Here is a 26,680-nt window from a genome sequence, read left to right as displayed (position 1 = left end):
CTCATGATGTATATACTTCATTTTGACACTTGGGGACGCTGTTATCCAATATGGAAGACTTACGTGGCATTACTATATCTATCGACAAATTATAAGCTTTATTTCGGTGTGTAAATGAATTGTATTTTCTTATCCACCACCGTGAGTATGAATTTAATACAATGCACTTGTGATTGCTTTCAATTTTACCAGTAAAACATTGTTGAACTGATTATTTAACCACCTTACTATCTGGGTAGTCTCTCTCTTGACCCGGATTTTTTGTTCCGAGGATTATAGCACCAGCAGGCTAAGCCACTTCAGCCTTCAGGTCACGAAAGAATAATTGATCGACCTTCGCAACAGTTACATCGTATGTCAGTGCAAGTCGCCACCATGTAATGCTGTATACTATAATGTTTTCACGAACAGATACGTAATAAAACCCAACAGACTTTATATTCAGACTTTTATGACAAATATTTTGTCCTTACAACACCAGACATCAAAAAACATCAGGAATTGAATTTATGCGAAAATCGCTTGGCATAAGAAAGTGTATTGACACTATATGGGAGAGCAATGTTATCATGTCACACTGAATGTGGATGTACTTATCAAGGTCTCGATAACTCAGCCCCCATGAATTTTTACCAACAAAACAAGATAACGTTAGATAGGCAACAGCATAATTCATTGACTAGACATTGTATAGAGCAGATATGTCAACTCAGTCACAGTGGGACTGCATTCTGATCAATTAAAGCAAAATATCAGTGAAATTTGTATCATAAAATTTATGATGCATATGTTTTATGTTTTTCAGATTAGATGGAATTAGCATATTATATATAACTATATCAGTGACTGGTATTCTTGATCTCTACATAAAGTTTCTCATCATGAGATATATTGTAGTGGTACTGGTTTGTCTTGTGTATTTGCACAGTTCATTTATATGTGCGGACGAGAACACAAGAGCCACAGAGCATGAAAACAGAGACTCTGTGACTAATGAAGATGATGGCTCAGGTAAAACCTCTTCACCTCCTCATTCTTCTTCTTCACCTCACATGGCCCCTGAGTCACTTCCCATGCCCCCACCCCATCTTAATAAACCTAATGACATGTTGGATTCTGAGGGTCAAGATGCTGCCAACTCAAATCAAAATATAAAATCTGACAAAAAAAGAACATTAGATAATGTTGCTGCTTCAAATAAGAAAGAAACTTTAAAGGAAAATATTGTGGAAAAACCCACAGAACAAGTGCATGTAAATCATATAATAGATGACTCAATTAAACATTCCGAAAAGGCTCAAAGTCAGTATCAAAGGAAAAGTCAACATCACTTCAATAATAAGCCTGGTCCCGAAATAAATTCTAATCAAAATAAAGACTCTGCCCAAATGAAAGAGGAATTCAGGAATACTCCTAGTCCAGAAAAAGAGAAGGGAGAGTTTACGTTATCACCAGAACCAGGTCATTTTCAAAGATCTGAACCTCCTGGTGATAGAAAAGAACGTAAAGTTGTTCAAGTAAATGTATTAAAGGAGCAAGTTGTACAGAAGGATGTAGTAGTTGAAATTCCAAAAGGGGATAAACCCAGCAGCAGTGTCAATGAAGCCAAACACAGAGATCAAACTACAAATTCAAACAATCCCAGTTTATCGTCTAATCCTCCTGTCGGAGAAGCAAAACCAGTTTATAACATGAAATCTGAAAACAAGAAGCCACAGACTTTTGAAGAAGATGGTGTAAGATTTGAATCAGTAGATTTAAATGAATTTAAACAAATTATTGGCAATGATAAAAAATCAGGTTCACGGTCTAAAACTAAAAACAGTAATATTTTTGATTTGGATAGTCTACCTGAGCCTTTTGATCGTTTCTCTTTGGCATTAGACAAAGTTAAAGGTATTTACAAGACCAGTAAAGGTACAATGAAGGAGACCGTTATCTTGTATGATGTTGATGAATTTGGTTATATTAAATCAGTTAAATATACCCAAACATTGAATGGAGATGGTACTTTCAACACTGAAGAGGAACATTTTCTACAGGCCTTACCAGAGCTTGTTACCCACAGAGAACAGTTACAACAGGCCGTTAAAAAAGGTGAGGGAGGGACATTAATATTTGGGAATCTTGAGCTTATCCTTCGAAATACTGACATTCTAATATTCCTCAATTCTGCGTACAATATTCTTAGTACTTGGTGATGTGTACTCTTACATTTTGATGCAGGTTCATTTGACGTACATGTAGATGTATATAGATAGATCTTCCCTTATGTACTCAATATCTATGCATGTATTGTAATAGTATAATTAGAACACTATAGTTGTCCATCCTTGTGTGTGTAGGCTTAAGATATGGATTTGATCAGATTTAGATCCAGTAGACAAATCATTAGGTGATTTTTAGAGCATAAAAAACATTTGTTAAATCTTTGTATTACAACATTTCTAATGATCAATCAAAGATTTGTAGGTTTTTGTATAACAACAGATCATGACTAAATGTAATACACAATTTCATGATCTTTTAATTCTTTTTCCTTTTAACAAACTTACATATATCTGTATACATGTAAATATGATACATGTATATACCATGTATGTCTTTAATACATGTGTAGTAGGAAACAAAAAAGGTGAGTGGTTTTATCTGAAGTTGACTTGATCGATGTAGTTTGAAATAGAAGAAAAACAAACTATGCGAGAAAATTGAGTATCATTACTATCAATAAAGGCTTTGGTCAACTTTAGGAATACATCTACGCCTATAATTTCTGTAAATAATCAATAATAAAACATGCATGTATAAAGCATTTAATTCCAATCTATTTCCAAACAATAGTAGCTATGAATTCTTCTGGTACAAAGGTATCTGCATTATTGAAGATGTAAATGTCATTATCCCTAATGAGGCAAGATAAAGAATGAGTCTGTTTTAGCATTTGTTACATGTATATGGATTTTCATGTCTCCAAAATATCTAATATTGATATTAGAGGTGTATATGTATCATGTCATAATTTCATGAGCATTCTATTACACTTTCACAGCACTCAACATACAGTGATTTGTTGAGGTCAAAGGTCAAATTATTTGTGGCACCAACAATTATATACATGTACATGTATATATATTCAAATAATCATCAGTTTATTTTCTTGGACCAACATTTGACCCCAATTTTCTAAATTGAATTTGACAAGGGCCTTTAATTAGAGCAATTTGAAGAAGGTTACAAAAATGTGTCACTTTAATTCTGAGTAAAGTTGAATAATATTTTATTTTAGCTTACTACAACTTGTACTGTAGAGCACCAGTACATTATAGTTTACTTTTTGGTTGTGTAATTTTTCACATGCATGTAGTTCATATTAAATCTTTGTAGAAGGAGATGATAATGGAAAAAGAAGGGAAGATGAAGACAGACGAAGGGATGATGAAGACAGAAGAGATGATGAGGATAGAAGGGGTGATGAGGATAGAAGGGATGAAGACCGAGGAAGGGATGATGAGGATAGAAGGGATGATGAGGATAGAAGAGATGATGAGGACAGGCGCAGGGATGATGATGATGAAGAAGATAGGAGAAGAGAAGAAGATGACAGAAGAGATGAAGAAGAAAGGAGAAGAGAAGATGAGGAAAGAAGGGATGATGAAGATAGAAGATATGATAAAGATGAAGAAGATAAAGACAATGATGAAAATGAAAGGAGAGATGAAGAGAATAGAATAGACAGTGATGATAGTCGTGCAGTTGATGAGGAAGAAACGAAAGTAGAAGAACGCGAACTAACTCCTGAAGAAAAAGAAGGTGAATATGATGAAATAGATGTGGAGAGAATTTATTTGCAAAGTTTGTTAAAAATCAAATTATGTAGGAATTGCTCTTTTCATCAAAACCTTGTCATCAAAGTGTTTGTTATGAAATGTTTGTTTAAAATTACTGGAATTGGGAGAAATTCTTTTCAAAATGATAAATGGTGATAATCTTCATAAACAACTAGATTGCTAAGCTACTGGTAGGTGTATGGTTTGTTCAATGGCAACCCATGTTTTATAGCACATTTTGTTTTATTACTATATTTCAGCTAATGATTTGTTTGAGAAAGGTGAAAGTCTTATACATAAATCTTATGAAAAGGACCATTCACAGTAAGTAAAATTTAATTAATAAATATAAATTAAAACTGCCTGTTTATTAAAGATACATTATGGGAGATTTAATAACGAGTTTACAGTTCTCACTATAATAGTTAAAAACTAGATAATGTAAAGACAATTTGCTGAAAATTTCATTCAAATTGATCCACTATAAACCGAAAACTAATAAGCAGTTGAAATTTCCGGCTAGCCTTGATCATCATTACTAAAGTCAGTACGATAAACAGCATAGTCTTGATTATCCATTAAATCGTTTAATCTCGAAGGAAAGTTATGCAGTAAATCGGCTAACAATCCACTTAAGATCGCAGGCTACTGATGCCATCTAGAGTTGATTATGGTCTGGATAGGTTAATTAATGTCTAATTAATAATCTAGATAACACTTGAGGCCTAAAGAAAGACCCGCAATAGACAGATTTAGCTCTTGCATAATGTGTGTTTAATCAACTAGTTTAAAGTTTTATATGTTTTTAATATGTCTATATTTTTCATTGATTGCACATTTCAGTTTGTTTTGAATTAATTAAATGCACTCTGTGATGTTTGAAAATTACAAAAGAGGGAACACCCAATGCATAATTATTAGTTCTTTCTAGATGTTTTTCAGAAGTGGAAGAGATTATGATATAATTTTTATGGATTAGTATTACCCACTGTCTACTACAATGTTACCCCCCGCCCCGAATATTATGGATTAATATTACTGGTACTTATTGTCTACACTAAATATAAAAACATTATTATGGATTTATAATGATATCACTTACTGTCTACAATTACTGCTAATGTAAAAATAAACCATGTTTTCTTTATTTTAGAGCTTATTTATACTTCCTCCAAGCAGCCAATTTAAACCACAGCGAGGCCTTAAATTATGTGGCCTTTGCTCATTTATTTGGAGATTACTTACCCAATAATGTTACAAGAGCTAATGAGATTTTCGAAGACTTGGCTGGAAGAGGTTCACCAAAAGGCCAGTTGGTAAGTTTATATATTGTATAAATAATACCAAACCAGTCATACCACATTGAAAGCAAATACACAACATATGATGTACAACAATAAAGTAGTCTTTGCAAAAAAACATACTGGTTTAAACATTATTAAAAACGATCAAACCTAATGGATGCTATTACTTTCTATTATCTTTTGTAATCATCAGTAAATGTCTAAAATTTATTTTATTTCTGTCTGTAATTGTTCTCATTGTCTGAATTACTATCTAAAGAACACTTTTCACGCTAGATTGTTAAATTTAAGTACATGTAATGAAATAAAATGGGATTTACTGTCATAAAGTTGACCACCTAATTTTTTGTACTAATCGTCAACATTATTCAGAACACGATATCCTACATAAAGCCTAGATGACAAACTGCCCTACGTGTTTTGAAATACACGGGTCGTAGGGTTTGGTAGCTCGCATACTAGCCGCAAGTAACTGGGTGAAAAATGTGACAGACGAAAAATCTCTATAGCCAGTCTGTGATTCTCTTTGGTGCCGAACAAAGGCAATTGATGCTTAAGACTCATGCACGGGTTTACTAAATTGCCCCCAGAGTAGCATGTACGGCGGATTGTGAGCTAGGCTTTACATAAGAAATATTTCTAGATGAAGTCCATTAAAGAGAATGGCAGCTTATTGACCCTATTTCCTGAAGTGGTGACCTAATTCTGAACTGCAAATGTCCCGAGAGGCAAAATTTTGATTTGAAATAGCATCCCTGGTTTAATGTTTCCTCTGCACCAACTGGGCCTAATGAAGATGGAGATACACTATGCAGTGCACTATGAAGGAAATTTTACCTGCTGGACATAAGCCTTTTCTCCTACTCTTTTTCAAATTTTAATTGTCAAGGTGAAATTCACATGCATGCCAATATTGACATAGGACTTCATTTTTTCGTACCATCTGAATGACTAGACTATGTTGCCAACCTTATTGACTCAATGTTTCTGTTTTTCAGGGTCTTGGTTTTCTCTATAGTAGTGGATTGGTTCACAATTCAAGCCAAGCAAAAGTAAGTATGAAAATAAGTAAAAGTTTCAAATTCATATGAGATTAACAGTAATTGTTTTTACGTTGAAGTTGAAAATATCATTGATTTTATAGTTAAGCCAATTTTAATACAACTATATGTTAATGTGATTATAAATTGTTATCTACCCTGAATGTCTGTCTGCCTGTTCATAATTATTTGTCTAACTCTACAGAGTTAAGTTCATTCTTAACTCCTTTAGTATTGAGGCAAAGATGGTCCCTATCGAATTTGATCATCTTCCCAAAAGCAGTTCTATATGTATATTTATACTCATCTACCGAGTTCAATACTTCTTCAATTTTCATAAACATAAACATTACAGATTTTGAGCATTTCACGTAAAAGTACTTCTAGAGTTATCATCCTTGATACCATTGATGTGAATTAGTACATTACATACTCTTATTTAACCTTCACCGATTTGCAAGAAAAATTGATTCCTATTAAATTTGAGTTTTTTTGCCTAGGACTGATGATTGTTGATTAAAGGATATTTCCCTATTGTACTCACTCACAAGAATCGACTCTTGTCCATTAGCTATAGTACAAATCCCTAATGTCCAAACAGACAAGAGGGTCTTATTACAGCCAGGATGATAAAGTTGGTGGTGGGGGAGGGGGGGGGTAAGTTACTCGGACCGGACATTTTTTTTTACATAGAGAGTCCTTTATGATGACATGAAATACAGTTTGTATGCTCTTTTGATGATTATTGATAATTTCTATGTAATTTTATATTTGTAGGCCCTTATATACTTTACCTTTGCTGCTTTAGGTGGAGATCCATTAGCTCAAATGGCACTGGTAAGTCAAGTTACATTTGTAGCTTAATCAAGCATTTTAACTTGGCCCAGCTGATTCACTAATCCAATTTATGTAAAAGTGAATAGAAAAACCAACTTTATATTTCATATTTTGAATATTTATTTGAAGTAAATGTATGTGTAATGTACATAATGCAAGAGAGCATTTTTAAGACAAATTATAATATTGTGAAAGTATCTTCAAGTCAGAGTTCATGAGTGACGTAATACTAATTCAGATGTCTACCAGCTCAACTATGAATAGCTGTAGGGTATCTATTTCTAGAATTGCATTTTTCACAGTAAATGCTACCAATTTAACTAAAGAGATAAACACTATAGAATCGACTAAATATAAACAAGAAAATTGAAACTATTGAAGATGTACAACTTGATGAATGTCAAGAGCATTTGATAGTTTGTTTGTAGAATTGGTATTTTAATTTTTGCCATACCTAATAATTGTATTGATATTTCTGATTTATATTTACAGGGTTACAGATATTCGGCTGGTATTGGTGTTGAAATGAAATGTGAAACAGCTCTTCCATATTATAAAAAAGTCGCCACTACAGGTACAGTAAGGTTTTAATCTAACTTGGAGTTTTATCTAAGAGGATAAGCAGAAACAAGTGAGCCAAGATTTATGATGAGAATCAAACCTTTTGCCAGTTTGTCCACACTGGTTCCTTTTAACTAAATTATTTGAAGATGGGAATTCTGCTTATGCCAAGTTCTGGCTGTTGTGTGATGCGTTATGATAGGATTGTCCAAGTTGACTCCACGATGTGCTACGTGCAGATACGTTTCGATACAGTCAACATGATTGCTACTATTTCAATCGTAGTGCGAATCAAGATACTTGGAACCTAGCTTAAAGGATTTCTATTACAGAATGTACTGTCATTCATGACTTTTCAATAGCTCCTTTTCTAAGTTCACTTCCATTATCTCGGCGAATTCCATACCGACTTAGCACAAAGCAGTTTTAAAATTCATAAGATTAAGAATCCAATGAAATTGGCAGTTTCATGTCCTTTTAAAAAAAAAAATCTTCTTATTTTGAAAGCATAAATTTGTGATTGTATACAAGATAAAATATACTGATAGACTATAAAACATACCAGAATTTCTAATACTTTTAGTGGAAAATGTTTGTTTTTTAAAAAACATTTCATAATATAGATTACAAAGAGCAAGGTTATACATTCTATCATGCACACAATTTCCAAATAATGAATAGAACTTTGATTACAATACGATCCCAAAGAATGTATTCCCCCAATATATGTAAGCTTTTATTGTAAATATATTGTAGTTGCCAATTCAGTAAAGGAGACAGGAGGTCCGATAATACAGCGTATTAGATTACAAGATGAACTGGAAAATCAAGGACAAAATTCACCATTATTAGATGATGATTTGTTACAATATTATCATTTCTTAGCTGATAAAGGAGATGTTCAAGCTCAGGTATATATACTCAGTTCAAAGAAAACTATAGATGGGCATCAGGTGCCACCCAGGCTTCTCATATTCCCAGTAGCTCTATCCTTACGTGACTGAGAGATTACAGATCAATCAATTTGCATATGAGAAAATTCAAATAATTTACTTTTAATTACACTTAAATGATTTATTTTTTAAATGAAAGTTAAAACCAAATTGTGGGGTTTATCTCCTGTTAAAGTGAAAGAAAAAATTGACATAAAAACTTCATTAATACAACTCATTAATGGAGATACCTAATTATTGATCAACCCCACAAATGGTATGAATTTTTAGCCTATGTACAAATGATTTGACAATCATGTGTTAGGCCATGTAGAAATGAAACCGAATTATTTCAGTATTTTCTGGAGAAATAGTGTACAAGTAAACAATCTGATATCAAATGAAATGATGTTTAACATCCTGCTCCGACTGAGCTAAAGAAGACAGTGTGCTACAAGGGAAATTTTGCCTGGACAGCACGGCTACAGCCTTTTACATGCACCAAAGTGTACATGGGGCCTCTGCTTTTCATCCTATCTGAACAGCTATATGTTGTCCCTTGCCAGATCCTCCGTCCTGGACCAATGTCAAGGGGAAACAACGCAGTAAAATGACGAAGAACTTTCTCGGCCAACGCAGGGATCGAACACAGGACCTCCAAGTTAGCGAGCAAACGTCTTACCCACTGAGCAGGGCTAGAAATTCGTCATTTTTTGCGAGAATCTAAGAGGATTCTCATACATGGAATCTGCGTGAATCCTCCGAATCTTAATTAATAATACTGTCTAAAAAAACAAAATTGTGTTTATTGTGATAATCTAAAACACCAAAATACAACAACAATGATAAAAAACCCAATCACTTAAATTGTGTCAAAAGTAATATTCAGAAAATGCCATAGTCAAAATAAGCTGATACAGCACCATGGCATTTCTTCATAGAACAATTTGTAGTCTTTTGTCTATCACGCAACTAGTCATGTAACTTGCAAAAGTTTTTATTCATTTGTCGATGATAGACAAACTGCACAATGATCACGTGACAAAATAAACTTCGGTATGACTATGATATAGCCTTCAATAATATTTTTTAAATTAAGTCTCTGTCAGCATGTATATAAAATAAAAAATCATAACGGTAAACGCTATTTAGAACTGGTTTATTGACCTAATTCCAACCAATATGTCACGTGTCATTGGAATTCGACATTCGAGATATCCACTGTTTCTCTCTCCGTGTATTCGGTGTTCTATCAGGGGATTATATTCAATGCAAATTTAAATTTAACTAACAACTGGTTGGTGTATCCATCAATGTATGATCCAGTTATTATTTTAATACCTGGAATTCACACGGACGGAGCGAGGAAGATGCGCGATTCGCAAACCATGCCGAGATCGTCTTCATTCACCATGTGCGTATTTTACCGGATTATCAAAATCGCCGTTAAATGTGCTAATTACTCGAATTATGAACCACATATGGCCGATTCGCACTAAGGTATGACTTGTTGTAGCCGACACTTCTTTATTAACAAGTAATAATTAACGCGTTGTAATATTAGACAAAAAAAGACAAGTAGATTGATTTATGATACCATGTGGCCCATTCATTGTTTTACCAATCGGCTAGATTAAACATCAATCGGCTAAATCCCACAATTAACCCTGACTGACATTCAACAGTTGGACTCGAGAATTCTCCAAGATTTTTTTTTTTTTAAGAAAAATTTTACGCGAATCTTTATAGATTCGCAGCGTAAGCTCTTGCGAGAATCCTTGCGCGAATCAGATTCGGAGATTCGCATGAATTTCTAGCCCTGCTGAGCCACTGTGGCTCCCCTCATATTGATCTATATTTTGATAATCATACTATATATATATATACATTGCATCATTATGTTTTTTATATATTGTAGGTTGTTTTAGGTCAATTGTATTATCAAGGTGGAAGAGGTGTAGAAATAAATCATGAGGTAAGTCAGTTATGACTGAAATTTAACTTAATATCTACCAGTACATGTATATTCAAAACAGTTGTTTATCCTTCTGGATAACAGAATGGAAGTGATATTGATGCAGATATGTTCTATACTGAGAACACTTTTACATCCTTGAGAACTACTGTATATAAAGGAGTATTTTGTACCCAAACTCCTTCCTGTTGTCATTGTTGTATACATAACTTCTGTCATTGCCACACACAAGAGGTTTTACCTTTTACTGATGTGTGCATGGACATAGTTAACCAGAACTTGAGTGTAGTCATAAGAGACAACCTCAAAGAACTTATAAACAGGTCACAATTCTATGGAATACAATTACTGCTTACATCTCACTTCTACTCGTTGCCATTGGCAACCTTTGTTAAAACTGTCCTGTAGTGGCAACCTGTGTTAAAACTGTCCTGTTTATTTTCAATACATGCTTAAAAGTATCCATGTATCAGAAATGTACAGAAAGAGTACTGTTCATTTCTAATACACGGATACTTTTATACTGTTTTAGATACCTATCAAGCAATAAGTAGCAGACGTTTAGTCCGACCCAGATCGCAATTGATAAGGATAGCTCTAAACAATGCTCAAGGATAATGTACATGAAATAACTAGTCAAAATCATAGTAACAAAACAAACCAGGGGGAACTACATGGCAGTTCAAAAACATATACAATGACATTAAATTAACATAACAACATATTACAAAAATCAATTATTATACATATCAATTGGCATCTATTTCATAATTTGGTTTGATTTATATTAATATGCAAAATATATAAATTAGAATATTGAATAATTATTTTAATTAATTGTGATGATAGAAGGCACAGTTCTCTTGCTGGACACTTCACAGGCATTGAAAATAAGCAGGATGAAAAAAAAACGCCTAGAAAGTCATAAATTTTGTTACAAATAAATTTCAACGGAAGAACCATCCGCCGATGCATACTTTCACCAGGAATGACCCGCAATTCGTATTTCCTTTACACTACATTTAATAATATCGCAGTCCTCTACACCATAGACAAGTTGTTTTGACGATGTGGTCTAAACAAACACGTGATTGTTTTACGCTTAGAGTATCATATCAAGACGCACATGTAAATACTACTCAGGTCGTCTCTCCACTGCAAAATCATTCTACCATGAAATGTAACGTGAGGCTCAGAAAGAGCAGAAAGTATTTGTCACTTTTCGGTTGAAACGACTCGATAATAAATACTATTTTTCACATTTTGCTTCACAATACTCGATTGAAATGTGTTGTAAGTAAGTTATTAGCACCTTTCCTCGGTGTATCGTCAGGACAGTTTTGGTCGGCTGGGCTCGTCGACCAAAACTGTCCTGATATTCACCGATACACCTCGGAAAGTGTGCTAATAACTATTACTTATTACTGAGCGACGTTTCGACTGAAAGAACTTATCACCATATGCATACCCTATTCTGATGACACAAGCTTCTCTAGTGTAACACCTTCCAATGATCTTAGTGATAGAGTGAGATTCACTTCAGACTAGTGAGAATCCCGGCATCGTGTTTAGCCTGGGGTGATCATCAATTATTTTACACAATCACTGTATTTAAGAGTTACTTCCCCTGTATTATTGAGATAAAGTTTGATTTTGCCAAGATACTTCAAGTTACTGACAATTTTCAGTTCTATTTGAATGACATAGTGTAATAACTTGATCTTTTATTTTGTAGCAAGCACTACATTATTTTCTGATGGCAGCTGAATCTGGTAATGCCAATGCTATGGCATTTTTAGGAAAGGTTTGTAGGCCTACTATTTTATAGTTTTAAAAAAATGAGCAATGGAATTCCTAAAAGTTATTTTAAGAACATGTCAGTATTTCTTCACGTAAATTGACCAATGGACACCAAGACATTTTTGCCAATATTTAACTTGAGCGGACATGACCGGCATAAATGGCTGAGTAGAAACCCATGGTCAGAAGGCACCAAATCTTCACAATTTGATATGTGTAATATATTTAGTTTATGTTAAACATTGACGAGGGCTTCATTATAACCAATTTTAGCAGTTCCTCAAAATTTGAAAAGATCTGATGAAAACTCTGACCTGTAGAATTTGTGGATAAATGACGGACAGGATGATGACACAAAACATCCACATTAAATACGGGTCTATAAACTGTATGTAGAACGATTATACTATTTTATATATAATATTTAATACCTATATCTACAGATGTATGTGGAAGATAGTCCAGCTGTAGAACAGAATAATAAAACAGCTTTACATTATTTTAAATTAGCTGCTGATAAAGTAAGTACACGTAAACATAATAATAAAAACATCTCTACAGTATTTTATACTAGCTGCTAATAAAGTAAAAGCATTTAGAATATATAATAAAAAATCTCTACACTAAACTATACTAATGTCCAAAAGAAAGTATACACACTAAAAATATGACTAAGTTTTGTTTAAATCAACAAAATGTGATAAAACTACACTGAACATCTTTCTTGCATCCAAACTCAATATTTCTCAGCAAATAAATGGCAAAACAAATGGACATTGTACCCAAATACCGCATACAATGGAAAAATGACTTTGTTTGAAGCAGGACAAATGCACAGTGTATACTTTCTTTTGGACATTAGTATAGCTGCTGATAAAGTAAGAACAAAATAATAGAACAGCTCTACATTATTTAAACCTAGATGGTAATAAAGTATAGAGCATAATATAATATATTCTATGTTTTTTATATATTCTATATTGATGAACATAATTTCATTGCTAATGTTTCTTACTGTAATATTATGATTATGTTGTTTTAAAGGGAAATCCAGTAGGACAGAGTGGTCTTGGTATGATGCATTTAGTGGGTCGTGGAGTAGACAGGGTAAGTCTCTTTTCCTGTTATTATATAAGGTAGAGGTATAGAAATGAGCTTTACTGTTCGATCAACACAAACTAGTTTGTTTTGGGACTAACATATGGTTCAATTTTTAAAATAGAAACCGCTTAGCAGTGGGTGGAGTAAAGCCATGAGTTTGAACAGTCAACTCTACTCCTTGTCATGTACACAGGGAAAATTGAAACCATGCCACTTGGCTCAACGACAGACGTTAGGATCTAAAGCGCACACATTAGTCCATTAAGCCTTTCTATCGTCAAAGGTAATTAAACTTCAATAGATTTCTTCATAATTGAATAAATAATTGCACAGTTGACTAACAGAATTTTCATTATTGTGATGTATATTTTTATACATTATAGGATCATTCGAAAGCATTCCGATATTTTTCTCTGGCAGCAGATCAAGGTTGGGTTGATGGACAATTACAACTTGGTATCATGTATTTTAGTAAGTAAATGTATTTAATTGAAATATTATCTGTATGTACTGAGTAAATAAAAGATATGATCATTTATATAAAAAAGACACCATATCAGATCATTTAGATTAGATAGATATTTTACTGTGGAATACGAAAAATATATTGTGTTTATGTATTTTGACATTTTACAGTGGAATATGAAAAATAACATTTTATAATATGCTAAATTTAGGTAGATCTTTTACAGTAGAATATGGAAGATGTATGATATTCTAAATTTAGATAGATATGTTACAGTATTCTCGGTATCCCCAGTGGTAGATACATAGTCAAATTATCCGCCCTTGATACTTCTGCCATTTTTATCGACCAATCGAGTGAGCGAAGGGAAGTAACTCGCATTTTATTGCAACTAAGATTATTGTGATGAACGTAAACAATATTGGCAAGACTGGTATGTAAACTGTTTTTTGATTGGTTCGTAGAATCAAGCTACGATCAAGGGCAGATAATTTGAATTCGTGAAAACCCAGTGGAGTGATACCACTTGGGATGCCGAGAATGATGTTACAGTAGAACATAAACAAGGTAAATATTTACAGTAGAATATGAAAAATGACGTTATAATATTCTAAATTTATATAAAATTTCTTGACAATATTTCTCCTTTTTACAGGGCATAGTTTGAATCGCTATACTATTTTTGAACAAAAATTATAAGTAATTTTGATAAGGTTGAATTTTAGAAATATGAAGTAACAAAAATCTTGATGTAATACTGATTTGTAGTTGTTGAGTTTAACATCGGCTTCCACCTAGTTGAATATCCCACACAAGTGTTTCCTATGAGGAGCATGTCGTAGGTGTATAATAGTGTATTATTTGTAACTACCGGTATATATAGCAGAGGTACAGACACACAACTGTATATTTTGTGGTGTAAATATGAATGCGTTGTATTTGTTTAGTGTTTATTTAAATTAAGATTATATATTTGCAGGTGGTTTAGGAGTAAGAAGAGATTATAAATTAGCAGTAAAATATTTTAATTTAGCTTCACAAGGCGGCCATGTTCTAGCATTTTATAATCTAGCACAGATGCATGCTACTGGAACTGGCGTATTAAGAAATTGTCATACGGCTGTTGAGGTAAAATATGATTTTACATACATATACTTACTTATATGCTATATTGATTTTAAGTTAAGGATTAATATATAAATCAGTGCAGTCGGTTTGTTTGGCAGATGCGGGGTTGGATGATCTAGTGGTTTAATGTGTGTGCATGAAACCATAAGGCCTGTCATTGATTCAGGTGGTGTGGTTTCGATACTCCACTTGTACATGACAAGGAGTAGGGTCGTCTGTCCAACCTCGTGAGTTTTCTCTGGGTCCTCCTGTTTCCTCCCAGTGCTAAAGACCCCTATGCGCAAGCAAATTATTGAAATGAAATTGAACCATGTGTTAGTCTCAAATGACCTAGTTAAATCCCATCTCTTTCTCTCTCTCTCTCTCTTTGTTCGGTAGACGATATAAGTGGAAAAAGTTAAAAATGAAAATATTATGAAACAGAACCTTGCTAATGTGAAAAACTCAGATCATCGTTTTTGAAAAATATTCAAATATCAGGAGATTGTCGAATTTCCGTTCATTACTCCTTGTGTTACATGTATATAACTTCCTTAAAATATTTCTGATATATGTACTCTCTTTAGAGTGGAAGAAAAAGTCAAAACAATTGTGATTGCTTACAAGAAAATGGAATGAATGAATCAGCTATAATAATGTGTATATGATTTATAATCCTACAGAAAATAAATATTTGGGATAAATATTCATTTCATTTCATTAGTTCCCTTTATTGTATGCCCAAATGGAAATGTGACCGTATATTGCCGTCACCCCATCCGTCTGTCGTCTACATAACCAACAGTTATCATCTGATTGTTTAGAAGTTGATATATGTTCTTTAAATTAGTGAGATGAAGAATCTCTTAATTACGTCTAGAGTTATGGCCCTTGTTTCACCATATGAACTCTACAACGACAAAAATTTCATCCGATGTATATGAAATTTATATACATCATTTAAATGAGTGAAACAAAGAAGCCTATTGAATTTCAGAAATTGCTGTTAATTACTTCTAAAGTTATGGCCAATCTTTCACTTTGTTGAACCTTGTGAATGCTCGAACATCAAAAGTTATCATCTGATCAGTATAATAAAATTTACATGTATCATTTAAATTAATGAGACGAAGAATCTTATTGAATTTCAGCAATTTCTGTCAATTATTTCTAGAGTTATTCCCCTTGTTTTACTTTGCTGAACCTTGTGAATGCTTGAAAATGTTGGCTGGATTAGATTCCTATATGCTGCTAACGGCCATTGATAATTAAATCAAAAAAAGTGGATAATCGAGACTATGCTGTTTATATTAATGATTTTAGCAATGATGACCGAGACTATGCAAAAATTTCACCCGCTTCTTTCTCAGCTCATAGTGGATCAATTTTACTGAAATTTTCAGCAAATTACCTTTACACTATCTAGTTTTTAACTATTATAGCGAGAACTGCCATCTCTTTATCTTATCTCCCATAATGTATCTTTAATAAAAATAGCTATAAGAAATAATATCCATTTTCTTATTCACAGAAATTCTGACATCTTTTGCAAAATACTTCATTAAGAAGCATTAGCTGATTTGTTTTGCTCATTGGAAGAGAGTAAAGGAAACCAGACAGACTTTGAATGTTTATTATTTTTCCTTCCCATTGCAAATGGTCTTGCATGTTCTCTCCGAGAAACAGAAGATTAAGAAACAATGACTTGCTTAAACACACACAAAATACATGTTTTCAATTTAGTTTATTTCCATGATTTCGAAAGCAAGTAATTCTCTTGTGCCAAAAGTGAAATCCAACTGGCTTATGATTAGTCAGGTTTATAGTGTAAAATGGATTATTATTAACAGAAAACAAATGTCATTGGAATCAATCACTCAATGTGCTTGATGTCAATAAGAGGATACTTGTTGAAATGTCATGCTTCTATAACATTAACAAACCAGTGATTTATTCCTATAAAATTTATGTTCTGTTAATCTGTTGCACAGTCACTAAAAGACACTTAATGATTAGGGATAATTTTTTTTTTTTTTTGACATTTTCTAGCTATATAAAAATGTAGCAGAGAGAGGTAAATGGGCCGAGAAATTAATGGAAGCTCACAAGTTATATAAAGAAGGTCATATAGACAATGCTCTGTTTAAATATACATTTTTAGCTGAGTTAGGATATGAAGTAGCCCAATCCAATGTAGCATATTTACTTGATCAAGGTAAGTAATCTACATATTACATATTTTGACATTAAGAGAACTAATCAAGGTTGAAGTGAGAGTACAAGTACTCTAGAAACCATTTATTTTGACATTAAGAGAACTCATAGGCATACGAGCCAGGGGGCGGGAAGCTAATCTAATATTGGTAATAAGAGGATACCGGTTTAAAAGTCACGTCATGATCCAATTGTATAAACAATGAATTACATCAATGATATATTTATCGTTGATATTATACTGAATTACACCAACCATATACTTATCGTTGATGTTATACATACATATACAATTTCACACCTTCTTCATTATATTATATATTATTATCGGCATACTTATTGAACAAGGAAGTTACTCAAATATCTATTTTATTTGTACACATGTGACAGCATTAGGGAGCATAAAAGGTCTAACTATTCATTTTATTTGTGCCAACCAGTGAGGTGTTACAATAGAAATAGAAGATGTTAATACAACAGTCTTAATCATTTTAATGCTAGGTTCCCACTATTGAACTTCGCACCAGGAAAATGTGTTTGTGGCTGTAAAATTTTCCAAATTTTCTTGGGGGGAGGGTCCTACACGGTAGGCTCCGCTCCTTCCCCTCTCACAGACGAACTGTACTGCCGTCTGTAACCCCAAATTTTTTCAGACATTTCAAGTTTAACCCCTGTAACATTCATCGAGCCTGTACACCTATGAGAGAACTAATCAAGTTTGAAGGGAGTCAAAGTACTCTGGAAGCCTTTGATTTTGATACTAAGAGAACTAATCAATTTTAAAGTGACAGATTTTGCTTATCTGATAGAAAATATGTTCTTGTTAAACAATTAATTAATGGAGGTCAATAATAATGATTGACCTAGCTATTTCCATTTTTTTTTGTTATTAATTGTCAGCACATGCGCGAAATATTAGATAATCTAAGACTGTGTGTGAGAGAAACAAATCCAAATCCTCTGCACTTATTACATTACCGTGAAAAATGAAATCCCTGATCAGTGATACTATAACAACCCACTCTACCTTAAAGTATCTTGATAGCACTCAATAAGTTTACAGAAAAATGATTCCCTGTACATGACAAGGAGTAGGGCCTGTCCAACCTTGTGAGTTTTCTCCAGGTCCTCGGGTTTCCTCCCACTGCTAAAGACCCCTACATGCAAGTTAATTATTGAAATAAAATTGAACCATATGTTAGTCCCGAAATGACCTAGTTTGTGTCGAGTAGATGTTAAACCCCATTTCTCTCTCTCTCTCTCTCTCTCTCTCTCTCTCTCTCTCTCTCTCTCTCTCTCTCTCATAGAAAAATTCTGGGATAAGATGAATATTTTTTGCAAATTGCTCATTAGAAATTTGTAATTTTTCTTAATAAAGCTCACTGATATATCTAGAACAGAACTCATTTAAATAATCATATTCCTGCGTGTGAATTCATATATTCTACTCTCAGTTGAACTATAGCGTATAATTTGATGATACCCAATTTCCCAGTAGTGTATTAAATTGGCCTATTTACACTGTCTAAAAGTTTCAAGTAATAATATAGAGCTGTTTGGAAATGATTGCCTCCAATTTTTCATTGTGTTTCCTATCCTATTAAACATGACTGTTTAATGTTTGTAAGTTTTTCCAAGAGGCAATTAAAATGCAGCAACATTCTATTCTAGTAATGGAAACTTAAAACAACTCAGAAATTCTAATAGTAAGTGCAGGAGGACCGCACTACATGCAAAATAAAAATCTACAAGATAAACCTGCGGAGAAGACAGAAAATAGACATTGCACCAAATAATCAAATATCAAATCAAGTGAATCGATTCGGTGGCTGCACACACTTTTGTGTCATGAACAGGTTTATCAGGTCCACTAGTGCTGGGTATTGCCACTGCAGTCACGATACAATATGTTTTGCGATTCAGGTGCTTCGATAGGATTAGTTCACGATTCAGGATAATATTTACCAAAAAACAACAGGATAAATGAATAATTGATATTTTTAGTACTGCTGATGTCGAAGAAATAAAACTGTTTTATATCATGATATTGATGGGGATAAAAATAAGGATCAAAACAAACTAGTGTTTGTGTACCGATGGATAATGTGTGACATCGATAATTGAACATACATTATGCAAGAGCTAAATCTGCCTATTGCAGGTCTTTCTTTAGGCCTGAAATCTTATCTAAATTATTAATTTAGCCTGCGATGTTTATTGGATTAGGTTCTGATTTGCTGTTCGACTTCCATTCATGATTTAATCATGAAATGGATAATCAAGACTATTTTCTTTATCTTACCGACTTTAGTAATGATGATCGAGGCTAGGCCGAAAATTCAATTGCTAAAATCTTGGTTCAGAGAGGATCAATTTGACTGACATAGTGAGAACTGCCAGCTCTTTATCTAATCTCCAATAATGTATCTTTAAGAGTGGCAGGTTACTTACTGAAGTGACAACAACAAAAAAAACATGAAAAAAGAATCCCGATACATCAATTCAGCATCTCATGATGATTCAATACACGAATCGTGAGAAGGTGAATCTCGATACATCAATTCAACGATATATCGTGCCAGCACTAAAGTCCACCTGAGAACTGAGTTTTAGTATTTGTTTAACAATTACTTGGGACTAGAATAAAGGTTTTAAAATCCTTTTCAAGAATTAACTGGTTTTAGCCTGAAATATATCTGGTTAGTATATATGACTATTGACATTTTTTTCAGGTGAATCCAGAATATTTTCAGACCTGGAAACATATCAGAGAGCTTTATTACAATATACTAGAGCTGCTTCACAAGGTAAATAATACATCAGTTTAAATTCCAGATTTTCTTTTTATCATTTTTATAAGTCTACCTTGAAACATGGCATGGCCTATATTGCTGTTTCCCCTGTCTACATACCGATCTAACTACATAAATAATTCAATCTTTTATATTGCATTAGTTAGATGAAGAAGCCTATTGAATCGAAGCAATTTCTGATTATAGCTTCTTGGATTATTGCCCTTTTTCCCTTTATACAAATGGTTATTTTCATTGTTGAGATTAGTGAAATGGAAAAGCCTATTGAATATCAACTATTTCTTTAAATTGCTCATTTCATCAAATGCTTTACATTCTTTGTCTCAAAAATTGCTGTAAATTCCACGTCTGATGTACAGGTTCGATTATTGCAATGAATAATGATTGTGATTATTTCTAATATATATTGAGTTATTGCCCTTTTCTCTAAAACATTGTGAAGTTATTCTCAACATATCAGATTATTTACTTAAATTTTTGGGAAATAGCTTTTGCTGGGACCCTACATGATTTATTGCCATTGTAAATACTCTACGACTACAGGTCAAAAGATTCAATTTTTTCTTTTAAAAATTTCTTGATTTATTGTGTTAGTAATTTGCTACTGCCCTTTTGTTCCCTTGCAATTCTAGTTTTTGACATGAAATATCTTTAACTTATTTCTAATCGTCCATAATCAAGAACAGTATGGTATTTTATTTTAGTTTACAAGTACTTGCTTCTGTGAATGGATGAATAGAATTTCTGTTTGTTTTCTAGGACACTTTCATTAAATGTATCGGGTGAACATATTGCTTGAATGGAGACTAATGAAAGCACAACATGCATTCATCCATTGTGAAATGATGGTCTAAAAGAATAGAATTTCTACTCATTATCTTTCAGGAAGCTTTTCAAAGTTTTAAGTGACAAGATGTATCTATTTGAAGTCTTAATTCAAAATATGTGTACTGCTACATGATACAGTTTTACTAAAGTTAATTGCTTAATGGCAGAATCCATTAAGCGTTTTAAGAGTGTCGGTTTTATTTAGTTTTATTGTTCTCAATGTAAAGGGATGCTCATAAACATATATTTTTTTCTGATTTGATAAGGTTCCACTGTAGCTCGAGTTAAAATGGGTGACTACCATTATTATGGATATGGCACAGAGATTGATTACGAGAGCGCAGCCATTTATTATCGCTTAGCAACAGAACAACAACATAATGCTCAAGCCATGTTTAATTTGGGTTATATGCATGAAAATGGACTTGGATTAAAACAGGTAATTATAATTAATACGATCTTGATATCGTTACAATGTAAATGACTTGTCACTTGTGGAATAATAAGGCTTCAATTATGATCCAATCTTTATATTGGTTGTCTGTCCTTTGGAAAAAGGGGGGGTTGGATGGCCGAATGGTTAGCACGCGCGCGCTGTATCATACGATCAGGCATTGAGTCAACTGGCGGGGTTTCGATTCCCTGGTTGTACGTGACAAGGAGTAGGGTCGCTGTCCAACCTCGTGGGTTTTCTCCAGGTCCTCCGGTTTCCTCCCACTGCTAAAGACCCCTACGCGCACGCGAATTATTGAAATAAACTTGAACCATGTGTTAGTCCCGAAATGACCTAGTTTGTGTCGAGTGGACGTTAAACCCCATTTCTCTCTCTCTCTCTCCCTTTGGAAAAAGAGCCCTATTAAATTTCAGTACTTTCAAATAAAACTTCCTGAATTATTCTCCTTTGTTATGAAATGTTTTCAGATTTTATTATTGAAAGGAAGAATCCTATTGATTTTCAATGAATTCCAGTGTTTTTCCCCTTTGCCACCAAATATCGATTGTAGCCTCCAGAGTTATTTGCCTTTGTTACAAAATCTTATTAGCACCTAGAAATGGCTTTAATTATGATCCAATTTATGGGAAATTTATATGAGGCTATATTATATTTGATTTATTCCACCATGTTTCTAAACCTTGTTAGTGCCTTAGTTTTATTAATTAGGATCAGATCTGCTCGAAAGACTCTGCTGCTGATAGACGTATGCTTTTTTGCCTTGTAAATTAACAGTAGGATGTTAAACTCCATTTCATTTCATTTGCTTGGTAAATTATGTTTATTAAATTATGTTGTGATAAATGCTGTTAAAGGGAAAACAGATTTTTCTTTCCCCAAATATTGTCATTGTTTATGATGTCTTTCCAGGATGTGCATCTTGCTAAAAGATTTTATGATATGGCTGCAGAAACGAGTGCAGATGCACAGGTACCAGTAACAATGGCTTTAGTAAAACTTGGACTCTTCTACGGATTTGATGTCTTTAATAAAGAGGTAAGGTATTTTTACTTTTTAAAGGACCCCTCAATCTTGTGTGCTGTGGGTACTCTGATACTGGCAGTTGGCAAATAGTTATTGGCAAAGCAAGTGCTTATTGTTGTTAATCGCTATATCGCTTCACATTCTAAAAACCAACAGGTGTCTGACAAACTTTCAGTTGACATTTTAGGGTTTCTTTCTTCTTTCATTTATTATCAACTGGCTAATCACTTTCATTCTATTACTTTACTTAAAGGGACTATCCCGATTTGAACAGTCTCAAAATAAAAAATTTGAGTACGTATGAAATTTAAGCGGGAAGGGGTGTATTTACCTTGTCTCAAAACTACTTATCCGGCCACTTAACCCTTTTAAGATTTCGCGTCAGTTTTTTTGTAGGGTAACCTGATAATCGATTCCCGTTCCTTTAGAGGTCTATACAGAGAATGACCCATGTGCTGTACTTGATACATTATTCACCGACACATATTTTTATAAAATAAAAGTCTGGTTTTATCCAGACACCACATAATACAACTAGGGACACCGGTGTCCATTTCCAGATGACGACTGACAGGTTTAAGTTGTTTGAAAATGTATCACATTAGTTGCTCTGCCTCAGGTAAAGGATTTTAATACAAACTTAAGCAGTTTTATTTTCCAAAATATTATCAGGATTGGCCCTTTAAACTTTAAGTTACCGTAAAAATAAGTGTTCAGGTTGCACAAGATGGCCAGATTAACCTTGAGGAAACTTGTCTATAGAGAAAGGCTTGGTTATTCCTTAACAAAAATAGCACTTTAAGCTGGAAGTTCCATTTTACTTGGTTTTATTATGTCTGTTTACACTGTTGGCAATACTTTCATAGAAAACATTTTGACACCATAGAATTTGTTAATGCTATTGGATTCTCCAATGTGTGTTTTTGGTTTAAAAGATAGCTCATTTGATCCTGCTTTTTATGCGTTTCCAGTTATATTGCTTCTTGTTTTTTATGCAGGTAGTCTTCAAATTATGTTCATATCAAATTACACCCTCTTATAAGTAAATCTATTATGCAATTATTGTTTTTCTCCTGCAGTTTGAAGGTTGGAATGGTTTTATGGAAAGTATTGATCCAAGGTTATATTTAGGACCTGATTGGGAACTCTATCTACTGGCAATACTTGCATCGTTACTAGTCATGGTATTAATGTTACGAAGAGCAGATTAAATCTCACCATATTACCTTACCCATATAACATTACACATGGTGCTATTTCAGTACTCTATGTTCTTTCTTATCAGAAATTCATTGGAAACAATAATCCTCTTTGATCATTACACGTAAGGCCAAATTTATTCCATCAAGAAAAATGTTTTGCTGAATTTTTTATTATTCAGAGTAGTAAAGTATAAAGTATAACATTATTTAATTGTGAATTGTAAAAGTACTATATATTATTAAATACCAGGTAATATGTAATTAATTACATGTACTATATTATTAAATACTGGGTATTATATAATTAATTGTACTATGTTATTAAATACCCGGTAATATTAGAATTAATTACATGTACTATGTTAGTAAATACCAGGTAGTATAAAATTACATGTACTATATTATTAAATAGTAAAGTGTAGAAATTACTTAATTAATTAATAGTATAATATAAAAGACTGTAGTTTTAAATCCTAAAGTATTATCTAATTTAGTTAAGTATAAAGTACTATATATATTATTTAATTGGACTGTATAAAGTACTTTATTATTTAATGATGTAGTAACCAGTACTACATTATTTAATGGCATAGTGTAATGTTATTTAATGGTATAGTGTAATGCACTATATGATTTAATGGTATAGTGTAATGCACTAATTATAAATGATAAAAATATATAGTATAAAGTACTTTATTTTTTAATGCTATAGTCAGAATTATCATATTATTTAAGGTGTAATATTAAGTACTTATATTATATGTTAATGCTATAGCAAGAAGTACATGTATTATATTATTCAAGGTAAAGTAAAAAGTACTATATTATTTTGAAGTACTATATTATTTAATGGTATAGTAAAAAGTACTATATTATTTTTTAATGCTATAGCAAAATGTACTATATTATTTAATGGTATAGCAAAATGTACTATATTATTTAATGGTATAGTAAAAAGTACTATATTATTTAATAGTAAAGTTCACAGAAACATCTTTTAGTTACCAGCAATGGAATTGATTTGATCAGCAGTATAATCAATTAGTGTAGGTTATACATAATGTATATTTGGTTCAATAAAATATTTGAGGTTATAAGACAAAGTATTTCAGTTATCAAAAATTGTACATTGTGTGTTGGTAAGGGTATTTTTAAACTAATAATAAAATAGTTGATGCTGAAAGAGATTACCTATATGTACCCAACTTCTATTATGCATGCGTAAAATCCTTGTTAATGATAGACATGTTGGCAAATTATTATTGACAAATCTCCAATCCTTTTTAAAGAATTATTCTGGATTTCTGAAAAATGCAAAACATATAACGTCTACTTTTTGAAGTTGCTTGCATTTCTCAATACTTATTTTTTAAAATTATATGAGATGATTGGTGTGGTTTTGTTCTTCAAAGTCGTTTGAAATCTATTATATCCAAATTTGTGTCAACTACTATTATGTCAGAAAACACAGCAAAACTAATATTATAAACACTTAAATATTGATTTAAAAATTGAGCTGATCGTAAAATTGTCATATTATTCTTTATCAAAAAATAATTTGCAAATCTGCGATAAATAAAATATGCAAAAAATTAACGAACTTGCAAAATTTTGAAAAAAAACCCAGATCGGTTGATTATGATGTGATGATTTTAATATAATGTATATAATAATACACTGTGAAAAATTCTTGTCATATAAATACACTTGTATATAGACTTATTAAAATTTATATAGTAGACAATTATTAGACAAACCGAATGAAAGAAACATATTATATCCTTAACTGTGTTACATTTAGAGGTTAGCATCTTGTTTATTAACAATTGATCAACGCTAATTGCAGCATGCTTTTCTATCTTGATGTAAAATTACGCAATCATAGATTCAGAAACACATCCGAAATATGTTTTATTTGCCAAACATTGGCTGTTGTTTTGTTTTTTTTATTTGTTTTTTTTTTTGTGTGTTGTATGCATGTGGTATTTTTTCGATGTTTTGCTGGACTACATTTTCCATTAAATCTAAACCTAGCAGACAAATTAAATTGTCGCTTTAATTTTTATATTTATTAAAGGAAAGCCAATAAACTTATATGCATTTTATGAATTTATTTGTTAACAGATATTTAATAGAATTTTGAAGGAGATATGAAAGTGATAGTTATTACTGTTCCATGTTGGAGATCATTATAGAGTAATTATTTTTTAAAATGGCACCACCTCTTCTTTGATTTGGGTTGTGTGCCATGATGGCTTAATGAGTAATACACTGGCTCACTAACTAGAAGATCCGATCCTAGTGTTGGCAGTGGAGTAGAAAAAAGGAAGGCATGGCAAGGAACAGTGTCTAATGGTTCAGAAGTGACAAAACTCTAAGGTCCCGTGTAGACATTGGTAGAAGCATAAAAGAACCCTTGGCAGTTGAATTCGATGAAGAGCATGTGGAAACGCTGCTATCTGGACGAAATTTCCCTCATAGCAAACGGCATGGCAGAATCCCATATAGCAAATGATTAGTAAATAATCCAACTTTTGAAATGAAAATTTAACCCATTGCTCCTTCAGAGTGTTTTAAGACCTTTAATAAGAACCCTTAGAAAATTGGCCTTTGGTGGCCATTTAATACCATTATATTTTTATGTAATAGACTTTTTTATAGTGGTCTCTTACAGGGAGTAAATAGCTTAATATACCTTCTGGTCTCCTGAAACGGTTTAACCAACATTATGCATTTATATAGATAGATGATACTTGAATTTTAAAATGATGCCAACCCTTTCATAGTTTTAGCTTATTGTGTGTTGTTTGATTCTTTGTTTAAAATGATTTGAATAGATAATTAAGGATGTAAGTAAGGCTTTTATAAATATGTAAATACTATATCTATATACTTTGTACATTTTTTTTTGAAAAAATTGTTTGTATATAATAATAATATATATATCTCGTGTTGTTTGTGTGAAAAAATGAAATGTATGTAAGAGTATAAATGAAACAGTGCTTGATATTTAAGACATAAATGATGTTTTAGTAATTCATTACTGTTTTGGTTTTTTTTGTCTCCCGCCCTTCAAAGAAAGCAGGAGACTATAAAAATGGGTCTGTCTATCTGTCTGTCACTCTTTTTTGGACACAATAACTCTCCTTTAAATGGAGCTCGAATGTTGAAACTTGGTGTAGGTGTTTATTAGGTG

At 32.6% G+C, this 26,680-nt stretch overlaps 2 protein-coding genes across 5 annotated transcripts in view; one reads left to right on the top strand and one right to left on the bottom strand.

Annotated features, from left to right (window-relative positions):
* The first annotated feature begins 33 nt into the window (after positions 1–33).
* On the top strand, positions 34–26,524 carry LOC126820963 (protein sel-1 homolog 1). Of its 4 annotated transcripts, none has more exons than XM_056101188.1 (20): positions 34–141; positions 806–1,011; positions 3,385–3,810; positions 4,088–4,151; positions 4,981–5,143; positions 6,130–6,183; positions 6,949–7,008; positions 7,501–7,582; positions 8,326–8,480; positions 10,420–10,476; positions 12,212–12,280; positions 12,720–12,797; positions 13,321–13,383; positions 13,761–13,848; positions 14,823–14,971; positions 17,000–17,165; positions 19,897–19,971; positions 21,072–21,244; positions 22,169–22,294; positions 23,362–26,524. In XM_056101188.1, the coding sequence occupies exons 2-20, from the start codon at positions 882–884 to the stop codon at positions 23,491–23,493; spliced, it is 2,310 nt and encodes a 769-aa protein (XP_055957163.1). In that variant the 5' UTR covers positions 34–141; positions 806–881; the 3' UTR covers positions 23,494–26,524. The 4 variants fall into 4 exon arrangements, with proteins under 4 accessions (XP_055957163.1, XP_055957161.1, XP_055957164.1 ...); XM_056101186.1 differs by having other exon boundaries at positions 806–2,097; XM_056101187.1 differs by having other exon boundaries at positions 52–106; positions 806–2,097.
* The window catches only part of LOC130012879 (allatostatin-A receptor-like), a 100,326-nt gene continuing 99,154 nt past the window's right edge, over positions 25,509–26,680 (bottom strand). The window contains exon 4 of the mRNA XM_056100939.1: positions 25,509–25,514. Within this exon, the coding sequence (XP_055956914.1) occupies positions 25,509–25,514 (6 nt within the window). The remainder of the gene's footprint in view (positions 25,515–26,680) is intronic.

Source organism: Patella vulgata, chromosome 5 (genome assembly GCF_932274485.2).
Source record: "Patella vulgata chromosome 5, xgPatVulg1.2, whole genome shotgun sequence".
Classification (NCBI taxonomy): domain Eukaryota; kingdom Metazoa; phylum Mollusca; class Gastropoda; family Patellidae; genus Patella; species Patella vulgata.
This window is presented reverse-complemented; position numbering and strand designations above follow the sequence as displayed.